Source organism: Miscanthus floridulus, chromosome 16 (genome assembly GCF_019320115.1).
Source record: "Miscanthus floridulus cultivar M001 chromosome 16, ASM1932011v1, whole genome shotgun sequence".
Lineage (NCBI taxonomy): Eukaryota > Viridiplantae > Streptophyta > Magnoliopsida > Poales > Poaceae > Miscanthus > Miscanthus floridulus.
Window position 1 is genome coordinate 19,649,792 of NC_089595.1, and position 17,364 is coordinate 19,667,155.

Below are 17,364 nucleotides of genomic sequence, written 5' to 3' on the forward strand. Positions count from 1 at the left end.
TTGAGTCATCTTTCTTGCCCTTGTTCTTGTTCTTGAACTTGTCTTTCTTGGGCTTTGTGCATTGATGAGCTAGATGGCCAAGTTTGCCACAATTGTAGCAATCCATCTCGGAGATTGGCTTTCTTCTTGAGCTAGTGAAGAACTTCTTCTTCTTGCCGTCAAACTTGATGCCACTCTTGTTTAGCTTCTTTAGCATCTTGGCGGTCTTCTTCACCATGAGAGCAAGACTTTTTTCATCATCTTCATCACTTGAGCTCTCATACTCAAGTCTTGCTTTGCCCTTATCTTGGCTAGCTTTGAATGCTAAGTCCTTCTCTTTCTTCTTTGTAGAGGATGAGCCATCTTGTGGCGTGATATGCATGTACTTCTCATGAGCATTTATCTTTCCCAAGATTTGTGTTGGTGTAGTGGCTGAAAGATCAACTTGATGTAGCATGGTCACAATGTGCCCATATTTGTCAATGGGGAGGACACTCAAGATCTTTCTCACAACGTTGGATGGTGACATTTGAGTAAGTCCAAGCTCATTGACTTCTTCTACAAGAACATTTAAACGAGAATACATCTCATTAGCACTTTCTTTGGGAAGCATTTCAAATGAATTTAGCTTTTTAATCACAAGGTGATAGCGTTCCTCACGCTCACTCTTGGTTCCCTCATGGAGCGCACAAACGTCCGACCATAGTGTATGGGCGTCTTTGTGGTTCCTTACACGATTGAACACATCTTTGCAAAGGCCTCTAAAGATGGTGTTGCGAGCCTTTGCATTCCATTTTTCATAATTAACCTCATCGCCTTGTAGGTTAGTAGCATTTTGAGGTTTTGGGAAGCCTTGTGAGGCGGCTCTAAGAATACCAACGTCTAGAGCTTCTAAGTACGCCTCCATGTGGATTTTCTAATATGGAAAGTCATCTTCCTTAAAGATAGGAGGAGGTCCATCCCCGTGAGACATCTTGCTCTAAGCGGTTAAGCTTAAAAATGTGAGCACGAGGCTCCAATACCAATTGAAAGGATCAAGATGCCCAAGAGGGGGGGGTGAATTGGGTTAATTCTAAATTTTCTTGCAATAATCAAATCCTACGGATAGCCCAATTAACCCCTTGTGCCTAGAAAAGTGTTTCTATCAAACTAACACACAAAGAACTTGCAACCTATGTTCCAAACTTACTCTAGCATAGCAATTCTATGAATGTAAAGACAAGTATTGAATTGCTCAAAGTAAATTCTCAAAGTAAATGCTCAAAGTAAAGAGAGAGAAGAACGCGGCGATGTTTTGCCGAGGTATCGGAGAGTCGCCACTCCCCACTAGTCCTCGTTGGAGCACCCGCGCAAGGGTGTAGCTCCCCCTTGATCCGCGCAAGGATCAAGTGCTCTCTACGGGTTGATTCTTCGACACTCCGTCGTGGCGAATCACCCAAAGCCGCTCACAACTTGAGTTGGGTCACCCACAAGCTCCGCCGGGTGATCACCAAGCTCCCAATCACCACCAAGCTATCTAGGTGACGGCGATCACCAAGAGTAACAAGCACAAACTCTCACTTGACCACGCGAAGCCTAATGAGAAGATGGATGCACACTTGACTACTCTTGATTCACTAATGAGGCTACTCTCTTGGATTCTCAAATCTCAATCACCTCACTAGGACCTTGCTCTTCTTGGCACTCATAAACATGTTTCTCAGCTGTTGGAATGAGCAAAAGTAACTCCACACACGAGTGGAGCTTCTATTTATAAGGCAGCCTGAAAAACGAACCATTATGAGCTTCTGCGGGGTGACCGAACGCTCCGGTCGTGTTGACCGGACGCTCTGGTCAGTTCAACCCGTGAACCAGTAAAAATGTGTTGACCGGACGCTGGCAGGGTCCGGTCACCACTGACCGGACGCGTCCGGTCGCATTAAACCCTTACTGGAACGTTACTGGATTCGACCGGACGCTGAACCCTCAGGGTCCGGTCAGTACTGACCGGACGCGTCCGGTCGCAGATTCCCATCTCTGGAACCTTACTGGAGTCAACCGGACGCTGCATTTCAGCATCCGGTCACTTGACCTCTCTAGCGTCCGGTCGCACCGAACACAGACTGCTGATCAAATGAACTGACCGGACCCTGCGGCCAGCGTCCGGTCGCACCGGGGTCAGCGTCCGATCAGCATTTGACCCTCCATTCACTTCCAACTCTTGAACATATGTGAATGAAGTTTGCTCCAAAGGATCTTAGGCATTCATAGGAGCTACCTAGAGCTAGTTTTAACAAGTGTGCACCACACCTAACTCACTAGACTCAACTAGGTTAAGCTACCCGTCTACACCCCCTTAATAGTACGGCCAAAGGAAAAACAAAGTCCTAAACTACTCTAAGTGTCTCTCCAACTCCAATCGACACTTAGAACTAGTCATCCTTAACCTTGTCGTCCATCCTTTGAAAACCGAAACGATTTCCATCATAGGGGCATGACAACTTTGATTGCCCAATCGATCTCCATTACCATGACCTAACTTAATTGTCTCTGCAAAACACACGTTAGTCATAGTAATCTTGTATTGTCATTAATCACCGAAACACAACTAGGGGCCTAGATGCTTTCAAAGTTATTGAGCATTGACAAATTGATGCGTGCATTGTTTTTGTCTTGTGCTTGGTAAATTAAGTTAAAATCCCCAAGCAGTAGCCATGCTGGAAGGACATGCTGTTGCAGGTTCAAGATTTCTCGCATAAAAGCGATTTTATCTGTATCGGCCTGGGGGCCGTAGACTTCGGTAATGGAGCAGGATGTATTCTCTACGAGCATGGTGATCATTGTAGTGACTGTGTTTGGCGTTAAGCTTGTTTGCTGAATCCTGAAGAAGCGCTCTGACGTCGCGATCAGGATACCGCCGGAAGCCCCTATTGATGGAAGACAGACAACGTTGTTTGCCATATCTGCTCCTGCTGTCTCTGTCAAAAGAGTTTGGTTCCAGGCGGTGATTTTTGTTTCTTGTAGGCATACAAGCGTCGCACCTATGGATAAGATATGATTATGTACTGTCGCTCGTTTTGCTCCATCGTTCAACCCTCTCACATTCCAGCAGATGATGTTACAGTTTTTGGCTGACATAATTAACCGAAACAACAACTGACATCGATAACTAGCTTGTCCAACTGAAGGAAGACCTGCGGAGATCTCCAAGCAACCCGGGAATGGCCGAAGGCAACAGAGCCAGCAGGCCAGAGTCCTTCCCCAAGTTCTCGGTCATGTGCTTACTAATCCAGGGCCGAAGGCAATGAGGCCAGCAGGCGCAGCGCCGAAGGCTCAATGGCCAGCAGGCGTACAACCACAACATATGTACTTAAAGGTTCGAACATGGGCATGACAGCCCCGAAAAAGCCACGTAGGGCTCTACTAATATGATGAAATCTACGATATATAGGGCGTATCGCCCTAAACCCCTTATCTGAAAGGGTTAACATTGATTACTCAATCCCCTCGTGACCGGCGCCTAAGCCTCCGTGGCCGGAGCCACGACAGCATTCTTCTGGATGGCGCTTGTCTTCTGCTTCGTCTTGGCTTCCTGCTCAGTGAGCATGTTGATGGCCTCCGTATTGGCACTTTCGATTGGCTGGTCAAAGTGCTGCATATAAAAATCGATGTCAGGGGTATCTTGCCCTTAGATCAATGATAGATGCTTGTGTGTTATATCCCCGTTTCCCCACACCTAAAAAGAAAACCCCTCTTCCGTATTTGTGAAGACTTACAAAAAGGTATTTTTGTCGATCGATCGACACAAGGAAGATATAGATACTCACACGAGTCGTTGCAGCTCAACACCTGAATCTGGCCTGTCACACACAGCATATGTACTTAACGTGTCAATTTGTCCATGCACGCTTGGTGACCACACATGCATGCGCTGTCGAACCAGCTAGTAGCTAGTAGGTGCTACTACACCTACACTGGCTCATGCTCCACTCCTGTATATTACGACCGGCCACAGGCCGGCAAGAACTGCTCCACCACTACAAATAAATGAGAAAAACCATCAGCAGCATATACACATACATATATAGACATATATACACATCTTCAGCCTGTTTGATTGACTGGTTTGTATGTACTGCTAATTGGTTTGTTGCACAAAAAAAAATACTATTCCGACTCGCGATCGTTTAGAACATACTGCTTGTAGCTAGCTAAGGACTGCAGCAGCTAACACAAGTCATATTAATTCCGTCAGGTAGCAGCACGCACAGTTAGCAGCTGTCGGCTAGCATAGCAAGAGGATCAGTTGGAGATAGGAACCGGTGACCGGCCGGCGGCGCGGTGGCCATGACGACGTACAGGGTCTGCTGCTTCCTGCGGCGGTTCCGGGCGGCGTCGAACGAGCCGTCGGAGGCGGTCAGGGACGTGTTCCAGGCGTACGCCGACGGCGGCGGCGTGGTCGGGGATGAGGCGCTGCGGAGATTCTTGCGGGAGGTGCAGGGGGAGACGGAGGCCGGCGCCGACGCGGCGGCCAAGGAGGTGACGGCGTTCGCGGCGGAGCAGAGGCTGCTCAAGAAGGGCGGCCTCACCGCCGAGGGCTTCCACCGCTGGCTCTTCAGCGACGCCAACGCCGCCCTCGACCCGCGCCGAGGGGTGAGTTTTTCTTTTTCTTCAGCTACCTATCCTTTAAAAAAAAACATTTTCAGTTCATCATCTTTTTTTTTGAACACCTTTGCTCTGCCTCTGTTTTTTTTTGTTATTCGTTCTAGGAATCCTATAAAACATACATCTTCATATACCATGTTGTGGTTCGATTCTTAATGATATACAACCTGTTCGCTTGCTCGTAAACGATCGTAAATTTCCAGTCGGGAACAGTGTTTTTCTCTCACACCAAACCAGCCAGCAGTAAATAATCCACGATACGATACGGCCTCCCGAACAGGCTAGCTTACTCATATATCATATCAGTATCACCAAAGACTATCTATTTATATCTCTATATGTTTCTATATCTGTATATATCTACAGTATATTGTATGGTTTTTAGTCCTGCAGAGTTGAACATAGTCATGCAGACCTGACGAGAGCAGCTACCCCTTCTGCAATTATACCATGCAACGCATTTATGAAAAAAATTAGGATTTTTCTTTTTCTTAAAAAACAGTAAAAAAGATTGTTAATCATTACTATTTTTTCCCTGGCCACATGAACACAAGTAGTACCCTTTGTTCCCAAAAGGACTCAACTATGAGTTAGTGCCAGTTAAAATACTTCACGTTTGACCAAGTTTCTAATGAATGATATTCGTATTTATGGCTCTAAATTAATTTATTATAAAAATATATTTTATAATTAATTTAGTGATATAATATTTATCTGATATCATAAATATTGATACTTTTTATCTATAATATAATTGGTCAAATTAATTAAAAATACTAGAATATGACACGATGCTTGTATTGCATTCTTTCTCGGATGAAAAGAGTATGGTCGTATTGACCGGTATATTTGGGACCATTATTTTAAGAAAGGATAGGGTTTTATTTGAGAGGATTAAAAGCTTGCCGTTAGGTCAACGAAACAGTTCATAGTTGTGACTTGTGCCCGGGGATCAGGGGCAAGGTGTACAATCCATCACTGTTGAGCCCATGTGCACTGTCCTTCCAAGCCAGCATCATAATCGCATTACACGTCTGTAGGACCATATGAATCATGCACGCGCTAACCATCTTTTTTTTTGTTGAGACAAACCACGCGCTAACCAAGATTACAGTACTAGAAGTGGTACTAACAAACCAAGATTAGGGGATGTAGTTTGGCTTTAGCATAGCTTCAACTAATCAACTAACTCCAAAATGCATGAAGGATTACCACTTCAAGTATACTATCCATTCCACAAAGTGTGTCATTGATTTTGTCCCAAATCAAACAATTTTGAGTATGCATGAAGGTTTTTGACTTCAAATATACTACCCATTCCACAAAGAATGTCATTTTGATTTTGTTCCAAGCCAAACAATTTGAAATTTAACTAAGTTTATATCAAATAAATATCAAGAGTAAATTGCACCCTGGGTACTTAAACTATTGGGGCATTACCATCTAGGTACTCGAACTGAAAAAACTATCACCTAGGTACTTAAACTATGGGGGCATTACCATCTGGGTACTCGAACTAAAAAACCTCCCACTTGGGTACTTAAACTATTGGGCCATATCATCTGGGTACCGTCGCCGCCGCTGCAGAGTGAACAGGAGCGCGGGAAAATGAATTTTGAATTTGTTTCTTTTTCTGAAAATGGATGAATAGTGCTGGAATTTGTTATTTTTGTAAAAAAATAATTAGAGCTCCAAACATTCTAAAAATTTTTGTGTAGCCTCTATATGATGTACTCTACCTAGGAAAAATATGAAACTTGGAAAATGAATAGTTTTTGTATGTTTAAAAATTACCTCTTTTAATTAATAAATGAACTTCCATAAATTTTATAATTAAAATAAATAAATGTCAAAAAGAGGCGGCCTAACTGTGTGCGAGCGAGCAGGCGAGCACAGGTAGCCCGCCTCTTTTTGGACATTTATTTATTTTAATTATAAAATTTATGAAAGTTCATTTATTAATTAAAAGAGGTAATTTTTAAATATACAAAAACTATTCATTTTCCAAGTTTCATATTTTTCCTAGGTAGAGTATATCATATAGAGGCTACACAAAAATTTTTAGAATGTTTGGAGCTCTAATTATTTTTTTACAAAAATAACAAATTCTAGCACTATTCATCCATTTTCAGAAAAAGAAAAAGATTCAAAATTCATTTTCCTGCGCTCCTGTTCACTCTGCAGCGGCGGCGACGGTACCCAGATGATATGGCCCAATAGTTTAAGTACCCAAATGGGAGGTTTTTTAATTCGAGTACCCAGATGGTAATGCCCCCAAAGTTTAAGTACCTAGGTGATAGTTTTTTCAGTTCGAGTACCTAGATGGTAATGCCCCAATAGTTTAAGTACCCAGGGTACAATTTACTCAAATATCAATATTGCAGCAAATAGGCCTTATTAAAATCCCTGATTTTGAACAACTTCTCTCATCTTCCATTTCTTTTTCGAACGTCCAAATCAGTCAGTGACTTGGTAGTAGCCTAGTAGGTAAGTTGGCAACAATCACTTGACAGTGAGCTTCTATACAATTTCTAATGAGCTTGTGTGGTCGACGTGACTCTCTGGTACGTACAAAGAAGAATCAATGTGTCATTTTTGTCGAGATTTATGTGTCACTGAATATATTATTAGCCTAATGCAACTTCTACATCGATTTTGTGATGTAACACATATTTGCAAAACATATAGTAAAATTACTTTACGTCTAAAAATGCAGTTGGGATCACACATTAATTACCTTTCTCCACATATTTTTTCACTTAGGGGGTATGTGTTACGAAAAGTTTAAGTTCATACCTTTTTTAATACGAAATACAACACAGACGCAAATATGCTCATATACATGTCCACACAATAACTACCCCCATGAGCACTTTGAAAGACTGAGCTAGCGGAGCATGAGATTCAAAAACTCATAATAGGCATGCGATGTCTTCTTATCAATGGGTATGTTGCCTACCACAGAAAGATTAACACCGGTTTTTCTATAATAAATATGGAAACCCGCATCACAAATGAGAAAATTATAATGTATTCTTTGTTTTTCAAAGTTTTGAGTCCTCATGGTTTTCTCTTATGTCACATTTTCTTTTGCATATATATCCCTATTGCTTGAACTTTTGTCGGTACATTGGCAAAAATCACTTGACAGTGAAGTTATGTTCAAGTGCCCATATTCTAGTGGCTTATGTACTCGCTCAAGTTTAAATTCTGTCTGAAACTTTGAAGGCCCATTACACGTGTCAAGTGTAGTGATAATTTTGGAAGCCATCTGAAAATATATTTGCAAAACATATAGCAAGTAGTAAAGTACTTTATTTGGAACAACAAAAAATTAGAAGTATATAATCACAATTAAAAAATTATTTGACACCAGGTTTCCTCTTCATGTCACGCTTCCACAAAGAGGGGCAACAAGTACTTTCTCCGGTCATAAATAAGTCAATCTATGTTTGTCTTGGTCAATCTCTTCTAATTTTGTTGATTAGAAATATCTATAAAACATATTACCTTAAATCAAGACTTCTATCATGAAAGCATTTTTCATAATGAGTCTAGTAATATCACTCTTGTGTTGTCCTCGAATACCAAATTTATATATTGATGATGGTCATGAAAATTGTTTGACTCACGACAAACCTAGATGGATATTCTATTTACGATCATTTGAAGCATTTGAGAAGATACTTCCTCCAGTCACCACCCGATGGAAGTACCTTCTCTTGTCAGAAATAAGTCAATTAATCCATCTATAGTCCTTGCTCTGGTTATAATTTTAGATATTAATGTCAATTAAAGTACTTCCTTGGATCACAGGTACGTTAATCTACCTAATAGCTCTTGTTGCTGTTCAAGATAGATATTGTTATATTATCTTCTTTTGTTTTTATTCTATTTTTTGTATTTTCACTGTCTTCCAAGTTTTGAAGACTTTTACTGTATTATTCAAAAAGTATTTTAACTACTTAGCTAGTTACATAGCTTTAGACACAAATTAATAATTAACCCTAAGAAATACACATATTCCTAATATTGTTCTTTTTATAAAGGAAAAATTAGTGCAAAGTAAGCCCAAAAGGTACTTTTCTTACGTTCTTGCAAGTTAAGGGTAATTCTAGTACATTTCATGCAGACATAAAAATTGACCAAAACAAAGCATGCAGTAGTTGGCTAGTTGTTGCCATATTTTTTAGAGTATGGAATCAGGATAGTTACCAGTGAAGCCAAGTAGCCAACCTAAGGCTCACAATTTACATATGCATGTCACGATTTGAATACTCATAGTGGGTGGGTAAACTAGATTAAACATTAACATCATGCCATGTATGTGCCTTTATCTTTTGACTATGGTTGGTGATAATAACCGAACTCTGGCATCGGCTCAAGAGGCGAGCTGACTCACCATTGACCTATGCAATGGTTGGGATTGCCATCATGCTATGTATGTGCCTATATCTTTTTACAAAGGCATGATGTACTGCAGAATTCTTAATTAAGAATAATAAGATGACAGGTCAGATAGTAGAGCTAGTACCAATAGTTGTGGGTTATTGTGTCGATCCAAAACTTGCTCAAATAAACTTAACACACACATGATAAATTTAGTAAAAAAAAATTACTAAAACTGGCTGACATACAAGACAACACATGCATCCATATGCATATGTAGCTAGAGATACAACATGTTCGTTTCGGCTTATACGATCGTGGATTATAAGCTGCAACAATATTTTTCTCTCACACCAAACCAGCCAGCAGTACTTCTGGCTTATAATCCACGATCGTTTCAGCCGAAACGAACATGCTGTAGGTACATAACTTCTTCTTCTTCTTCTTCTTCTTCTTCTTCTTCTTGCAAATCGATATATAGATCCATTGAAGCTCACATACATGTATGTGCACTCGGTAGTATAAACGCTACTGTACACATCTTACCCCTTGTGAGCACTTGTGAAAGACTAAGATGGAAGATGTCGAGATTAATAAAGTCACCACAGTTGTTCTTAGCTCTAGTTAAATCCTAGGATAAATCTATAAAAATACGAGCGCCTGCTCAAGTGAAAGATGGGAGCCTTAGTAGATAGCGTACACCAAAAGGAATATAACTAGCTGAGCTACAATTCGTATAGTTGGAACTTTTTGACAAGCTCACAAATGTTAGTGCTGACGTTTAGTTGATCCGGTGTGATTAGATTCTTGTAAAAGCAAGTACCACCCACCTCATAACGAAAAGGAAACATGCAGAAAATTAAAGTGTCACCTAGACAAAAAGAAGGCCAAGGGCCTACATGGGCCTACATGGATTGAAATGCAAATGCTTAATACACTAATGCACGCGTGACCCCAGTATTATATAAGAATAATATGATTGGATTTGGTGTTGGATATATTCGATGCAAGTTGTGCTTTACCAAACATCGCAGTTAGTTTTTTTTTTTGAGGAAAAAACATCGCAGCTAGTTAAGGCACGCCATGATCATCCAAACATCTTTTTGTGTGCTGTTAATAAATAAAATATATATTCCCGTCCCATACTTATTTTACATTTAACGTTTTTATTTACTAAATGTAAACTTTACTTTATCTCCTCGCCTTGGGAATTTTACTTTATTATTTCTTTCATATGACCACATATATTATCCATCGCAAAAAATATAATCATATATATTAATTGCACTGGGTGATGATATAAGAAATACTAAAATGAAAAATTGCAGGTTTACCAGGACATGGGCTTACCACTGTCGCACTACTTCATCTACACGGGCCACAACTCGTACCTGACGGGGAACCAGCTGAGCAGCGGGTGCAGCGAGAGGCCCATCGTGAAGGCCCTCCACGACGGCGTCCGGGTCATCGAGCTGGACCTCTGGCCCAACGCAGCCAAGGGCGGCGTCGAGGTCCTCCACGGCAGGTGCGTGGGTTCTTCCTTATGTTGTTTTTTTTTCTGACCACGCCGAAGCGTGTTTTTCATTAAGAAGAAAGGAGTTCCAAACAACAACTTGGAGACGGTAATCCAAGGTTACCGGACTCCAACGAACAACGAGCACCATAAAGCGATTACATAGCAACTAATTTGCGACTAAAACACACGAAGCAACCGGGAAGCCTCACATCCTGGCCACGAGTGAGCGGAGGCGCCTGAACCCGGCCGTGCACCAGGCTTCCACCTCGTCCTGCACCAATAACGCGAGCTGCTGAGCCGTGGTTATCGAGCTGTTGAAGGTTTTTGCATTACGCTCCTTCCAAAGCGCCCGGCCGATGAGGAAGAAGAATGAGTCAAAGCCACGACGCTGCTGCTTGGGGATGAGCTTCCTGTTTGTTAACCACCAATGCAAGGCCGGTTCCTGGCTGGGTACAATGGAGTGTTGCAGGTGCAGCTTGCACAGCCAAATGTGCCAAACCACACGGCTGAAGGAGCATCCAAGAAGAATGTGGTCCATCGTTTCCACTTCTTGATCACACAGAACACAAGTACTGGAATGTTGTAGGCCGTGCCGAAATCGACGCTCGGCCGTCCAACACCTGTCATGCATGACCAGCCAGCAGAAGAAGCGCACTCGCGGCGGCACACTGGTCTTCCAGATCTATCTTGCGCCCAGCGGAGTGGAGCAACCGAGGAACATGGCGCCGTACGCCGAGGCCGCGGAGTAAGCCTGATCCTCAGAGAACTTCCAAGTGATAGTGTCTGGGTTTGACGTGAGTTGTACCCCCTCAATGAGGTCGCAGAGCTTACCAAACTCAATTAGTAGCTATACTGTTGTCGGCGCTGTAATGTGCTGTACCCATGCATCATCAATGATAGCCTCAGCTACTGTCGCCCTTCTCTTTCGCGACGTAACTGCAGCAAAAACGGTCGGTGCAATGTCCTGAACACAGGAGCCCTGCAGCCAGCGGTCCGTCCAGAAAAGGGTCGATCTCCCGTCGCCCACGGTGAAAACCGTTGCTGCCTGGAACAGAGCAAGCGCAGCTGTGTCCTTGATGTTTGTAGCTATCCCTGCGACGCGTTCCTTCCAAAGCCACCGCGTCCGCAAAGCGACACCGGCCCTGGTCAGATCCGCACTGCCCAGGACGCGTTCCTTCCTTATGTTGTTGCGGGGGGATAAATAAAGCCCAAACCAAAATCCGGCCCAACATCCTGTTTATCATGCTCCTGCTACTTCTTGCAACTGACGAGCACGACGGCGATGGATGGTGCGGTGCAGGACATGGACGTCGCCGGTGGAGCTGATCAAGTGCCTGGAGGCCATCAAGGAGCACGCCTTCGCGACGTCTCCCTACCCCGTCATCCTCACCCTGGAAGATCACCTCACCCCGGACCTCCAAGCCAAAGTGGCCAAGGTGCCTTGCCAATTTGCCATGCATCTCCTTCCTCCTTCCTCTCAAGTCTCAGCTCTGACTCTGAACCATGCATAGTCATCATATTCCGATGGCGGCGACTGACAACCATAGGTTGGTGCTTGCAGATGTTGAAGGAAACCTTCGGGGAGATGCTGTACGTGTCGGAGTCGGTGCAAATGGCGGAGTTCCCTTCCCCGGACGAGCTCAAGGGCAAGATCATCATCTCCACCAAGCCGCCCAAGGAGTACCTCCAGACCAAGAGCGGCAAGGAGGAGGAGGCGGAGCAGGAGGGGGGCGTCTGGGGGGAGGATATCTCCGACGACAAGACCACCGCCCGTCAGATGTCGGAGCAGTTCAGTGGCAAGTACGCGGCGGCGGAGGAAGCCGCCGGCGCTGAGGAGGATCAGGCGGAGGCGGAGGCCGAGAAGAAAGCGCGGCAGGGGACGGACAACGAGTACCGGCGCCTCATCGCCATCCAGCTCACCAGACGGAAGCACGACATGGAGCAGGACCTCCGGGTGGACCCCGACAAGGTGACGCGCCTCAGCCTCGGGGAGAAGGCCTACGAGAAGGCCATCGTCTCCCATGGCGATCACATCATCAGGTCAGGCCGTCAGCTTAATGTTCAGTTATTATTTCGATCAGCTAACTAACCCTGTTCAGTTCAGGTTCACGCAGAGGAATCTGCTGCGCATTTTCCCGCGGTCGACGCGCATCACGTCGTCCAACTACAACCCGTTGATGGGGTGGAGGTACGGAGTGCAGATGGTGGCGGCAAACATGCAGGGCCATGGGAGGAAGCTGTGGCTAACGCAAGGGATGTTCCGGGCGAACGGCGGCTGCGGCTACGTCAAGAAACCGGACATCCTGATGAACAGAGACCCCGCCGGCGGCAAGCTGTTCGACCCACGACGAGCCGATCTGCCGGTGAAGACGAGGCTCAAGGTGACGGTGTACATGGGGGACGGGTGGCGGTTTGACTTCCGGAAGACGCACTTCGACAGGTGCTCGCCGCCGGACTTCTACGCGAGAGTGGGGATCGCGGGAGTGGCGGCGGACACGAGGATGGAGCAGACGCGGGTGGTGATGGACAGCTGGATCCCGGCGTGGGACCACGAGTTCGGCGAATTCCCGCTGGCGGCGCCGGAGCTGGCGCTGCTAAGGGTGGAGGTGCACGAGTCGGATAACCACCAGAAGGACGACTTCGGCGGCCAGACATGCCTGCCGGTGTGGGAGCTCCGACCGGGGATCCATTCCGTCAGGCTCTCCGACCATAAGGGCCAGCCGCTGCGATCCGTCAAGCTGCTCATGCGCTTCGAGTTCTTCCCCTCCCCCGACTCCAACTCCAAGCAGTGATATATATAATCTCACTCTGGTGCTGATGGGTGGCGCGCATGAATGAATATTCAGAGAATCCGTTTTGTTCGGTGTTTTTATCTGTTGTTTGTACTTGTGCATGAATGTTCTATCTGCCGGCTGCCGCGATACTGAGACTGGGACTGGAACTGTGATTATCATTATCATCATTGGTGTTGATATAAGTGAGGTAATAAAAGATTGATCCTGTTAATTAGTAATAATGGATGCTGATAAATACCTGTAACGTTTGTGTTGACTGAAAGGACGGTTGAATTCAGCCGCTAGGCAGGCGGCGCCGTGCACAGGCCAGAGTGCCCGCAAAATTGCCAAGAGTCTGATGCAGTACAAGGTGGCCAACAAAAGTGCAATGTTGCTTTGGTTTGCGCAGAGACTTTCAAATTTTCGGCTGAAAGCATCGGCTTTGATATGTTATCTTTTTCCGGCAAGGCTGCTGGGTTGATTAGGGCTACACAGTCGGCAACTAGTGGCAATTGCTTCATGTGTCGGCTTTGCGACTTGCAACGAACTATGGCAGCTATCCTTTCATGGCAGTGGTTAGCTGTGCAGGATAATATTGGCATACGGTGCAAGCGGCAATGATGCCATGATAGCTACACAATTTGCAGCCTCCAGCAAAGACTTGCCTTGTATGGCAGTGGCTTGCTCGGTGTGCGACATCATCTTTAACGGTGGATCGAGAGCTGTGATGACGGTGTGTCGACTTGTTCGGCTGACATTAAAGCCAACTGATAAGCCGGCTGCAGCTGTTTTGTTGTGAGAGAAAAGTACTGTAGATTCTAACTGATAAGCCGGCTGATAAGTTCAAGCGAATAGGCCTTTGATAGTTTTATCATCCCATGATGGTGTTGGGTTGGATGTGGAGTGATGCTGTTTAATTTGTGCCTTCTTTCGCTGAGGGGATTGTGATGTGGTCTTTGGTATGCGGGTTACTTTGATATTTCAATCCAATTGCCTGGTGTAGTTTTGAATGCTTTACTTAGCTCTTAGTTGTTTTTGTTGGAGTCATATTGCTCTGATGTTTTATCTAGTCCAGATTCATATTTTTTAATATAATCTGCACCTCTCCTATTTGGTTTATTTTAAAAAACTAGCTCCATCAAGGAAAATGGCATCTTTAATTTGAAGCTGCTGCCTCTTCTCACAGTTTCATATGTTGTTTAAAAATTTTCCTAATGTAAGAAACCTTTGATACTTAGGAATAATAATTTATAAAATAATCAGTCACTAGGATTTAAACCCTAGTGGATGCAACAATACCCTTTGTCTCTAGCCTCTACTACCGCACTACAAAGTGTTTTTTGGAAGAGTAATCTTGACTTATTAAGTGAAGTCATTAAGCAAAATAAAAAAGAAACCATCTGAATAGGAGTTTAGATCGAGGCTTTTGCAATCAAAATGAAAATACCAACCTCATATTTTTATTTAAAGTTTACTAGCTTGGTTTGTCATATTGGAAAGGTCGAAATCAGCGGTACATAGTTTTAGAATATTCTCAAGGTTGCATGATCAAGGTTGTTGTTGTGCATCATGGCAAAGAAAAGACTAAATCAAACAACCATGCTTCATGATGAAGTTGAGAAATTACTCGCCATTGATGTTTTAGAAAATTATGATGAATTTAGATAAAGGTGATAAGAATAATATCTAAATATTTTAATGCAAGAGTGTGGAACATGCTAAATGGCACAATCCTAAGGGGCACATGTAAATAAAGGTGGCTGCTGTCATCTAGCCCTTGCAATGACATTAATCCATTAGAATGGTAAATGAGAAGGCAGGTCAGCATCTTGTATATAAATACAACTTGTCACTAGATAAAATCTTTGGAGAATAATTAGAAGTCTGTCCACTAGCCTCCATTTCACCAAATTAATTACACTTTGTGCTAGAGTTTGATAAAATTGGCACACACAAAAAAAACTTCATCTTAGTGTAAGTTCATAATTTTGTAATCTAACATCTAATAAATTAGTCAATATGAACATGACCTACATATGTTTTTCATTATGTAAAGATGTATCTCACAAGACAGCTGATGTAAAAATTAAACAATACTCAGTACCACAACTATAATAACTCATGGGCAAGAGCAGTAAACGACTTTGACGGCGTATCCATTAGAGTAACTCACGAGCATCCATTTCATCGAAGGGTCATTTCATGTCCACCCTTTCTTGTGGGCTGATAATATGAATATTAAATATCCTTTTGCCATCATTCTACCAACATATGATGTTGAATTAAATTTTTATGCTTTAAAATGATAAATCTTATACATAATGTTGGATGACGTGAATTCCAACCCTCCTAAGCTTGGAAGAAGCAAATTGAAATAGAGGTAACACGTACATTTTCAACATCAAATTTCTCATCCAAACCTATCACATAACATCAGGAAAGCTATCCCAACATATCTTCTGAAGTAGCCAAAAGATACAATTCTCCGTCATGTTGTACGATAAAAGCAAAACAATAAATGTATACACGTAAGATGTTTCCATTACATTACTGTAGCACAATAGCAAATTAATGTGAGAAACTACTGTACAAACAACTTTGATTGATTTGTCAAAAAGGATTCTAACCATATCGGCATACATATATCACACTACAACAGCACATATCAAAACTAGCGAGCAAGTGCTAGAACAACATAATCTCTAATAAATAAACAAACACTGGAAGCTTCATAATAATCTAACTCATAAACATATATAGTAATACCATATGTGTTCTCTAGAAACCTATTAACTTGCAGGAAAAAAATTCAAGAACATATGACAAACATTTAAGCAAAATAGTAGCCAACAAACAAGATACTTCAATAATAGATCACAATAATAGACTACTAGGGACATCCATCTATCAGGATTTTTTTTTGAAAATAAACATGATGATTCATTTCAAAATAAAAACAAAGGAGGAACATCATAGCTGATATGCTAGCACAAGTCGAATTAATACCTAGTTGCTTGCAAATTTGTTCCCACACTAAAAAAATAGAATCATGTTTATTCCATGTGCCACAAGTTACCGTGGGCTGCCTTGGCCTACCATTGGGCCACTGGTGGTCCAACTGTGGGTCTAGCCTGATTTCACTGTGGGTCATGTTCAGCATGCGAGAGTTTCAAAATTGATGGGGTTTCTCTGTTGATGATGGCATGGGAAGCTCTAGGGAGAGCGCAGGCTCAGTAGGGTGGCTCACGCACGTCTGTGTGCACCGTACGGTCAAAGCGTAGGAGAAAGCAGTAAGACTGCAAGTTGAGAAGAAGTGCTCGGAAAGTTTAAATGCTAAATCGCTTTCTCCGATGATGCTTAGGGTTAAGCACTAGAAGTTTTTGGAGGTTGCAAGAACCTTCTATAGAAGGATGAGGAGAGCACGGAACCTTCCAAAGGGTCACCAGAGAAATTAGACCAAAGTTTAGGCACTAGGTTTCGACCATTGAAAATAGCCATTGATAGCTAGTTTTTTCCTACTCAATATAAAGAGGGGTGGCCGTGTGGGATATCTTTTGGCACTATGGGAATGTGATACACTTAAAGAGAGCATCATTTATACATCCCTTCTCATACTATTTCATGTGAGCAAATACTTTGAGAGCAGTTGAGTGATTCTAGTGTGGTACATTGATTGATTGTATTGAGTGACACTAAGGTGATCATGTTGCAAGACGGTGGTACTTGTTACTCTTGGAGGTTCCCACCTCCTAGATGGCTTGGAGATTATGACTCTATTGAAGCCCGCAAGTGAAAGGTCCTAATATGGCTAGAGGGAGGGGGTGAATAGCCTTTTTCAAACTCTACAAATTCACTAGAGCAATTTGATTAGTAAAACAAACGGCGAAATGCAAACTTGCTCTAGCTCTATAAGGGTTGCAAGCCATCTACCCAACAACTCTAGTTGCTATGATCTCTAGTCAGACAAGAGCCTAAGTTACTACTCACTAAGAGCTCTTAACAAGGCTACACTAAAGAGCTCCACTAGATGAGAATAAACTACCAAGCAAGCTCTCAATTCTA

At 43.2% G+C, this 17,364-nt stretch overlaps 1 protein-coding gene across 2 annotated transcripts; it reads left to right on the top strand.

Moving 5' to 3' along the window:
• The first annotated feature begins 4,002 nt into the window (after positions 1-4,002).
• Positions 4,003-13,544, top strand: LOC136513228 (phosphoinositide phospholipase C 2-like). 2 transcript variants are annotated; one of them, XM_066507224.1, is made up of 6 exons: positions 4,003-4,086; positions 4,214-4,611; positions 10,341-10,537; positions 11,829-11,964; positions 12,090-12,568; positions 12,633-13,544. In XM_066507224.1, the coding sequence occupies exons 2-6, from the start codon at positions 4,306-4,308 to the stop codon at positions 13,318-13,320; spliced, it is 1,806 nt and encodes a 601-aa protein (XP_066363321.1). In that variant the 5' UTR covers positions 4,003-4,086; positions 4,214-4,305; the 3' UTR covers positions 13,321-13,544. The 2 variants fall into 2 exon arrangements, with proteins under 2 accessions (XP_066363321.1, XP_066363322.1); XM_066507225.1 differs by having other exon boundaries at positions 4,006-4,082.
• The last annotated feature ends 3,820 nt before the right edge of the window (positions 13,545-17,364 follow it).

What these genes read in the sequence shown, in the direction of transcription:
- LOC136513228 (XM_066507224.1), top strand. Translation starts at nt 4,306, where the DNA reads ATGACGACGTACAGGGTCTGCTGCTTCCTGCGGCGGTTCCGGGCGGCG. An exon ending in CCCTCGACCCGCGCCGAGGG is followed by an intron (nt 4,612 to 10,340) that starts GTGAGTTTTTCT and finishes GAAAAATTGCAG; the next exon opens with GTTTACCAGGACATGGGCTT. An exon ending in CATGGCGATCACATCATCAG is followed by an intron (nt 12,569 to 12,632) that starts GTCAGGCCGTCA and finishes TGTTCAGTTCAG; the next exon opens with GTTCACGCAGAGGAATCTGC.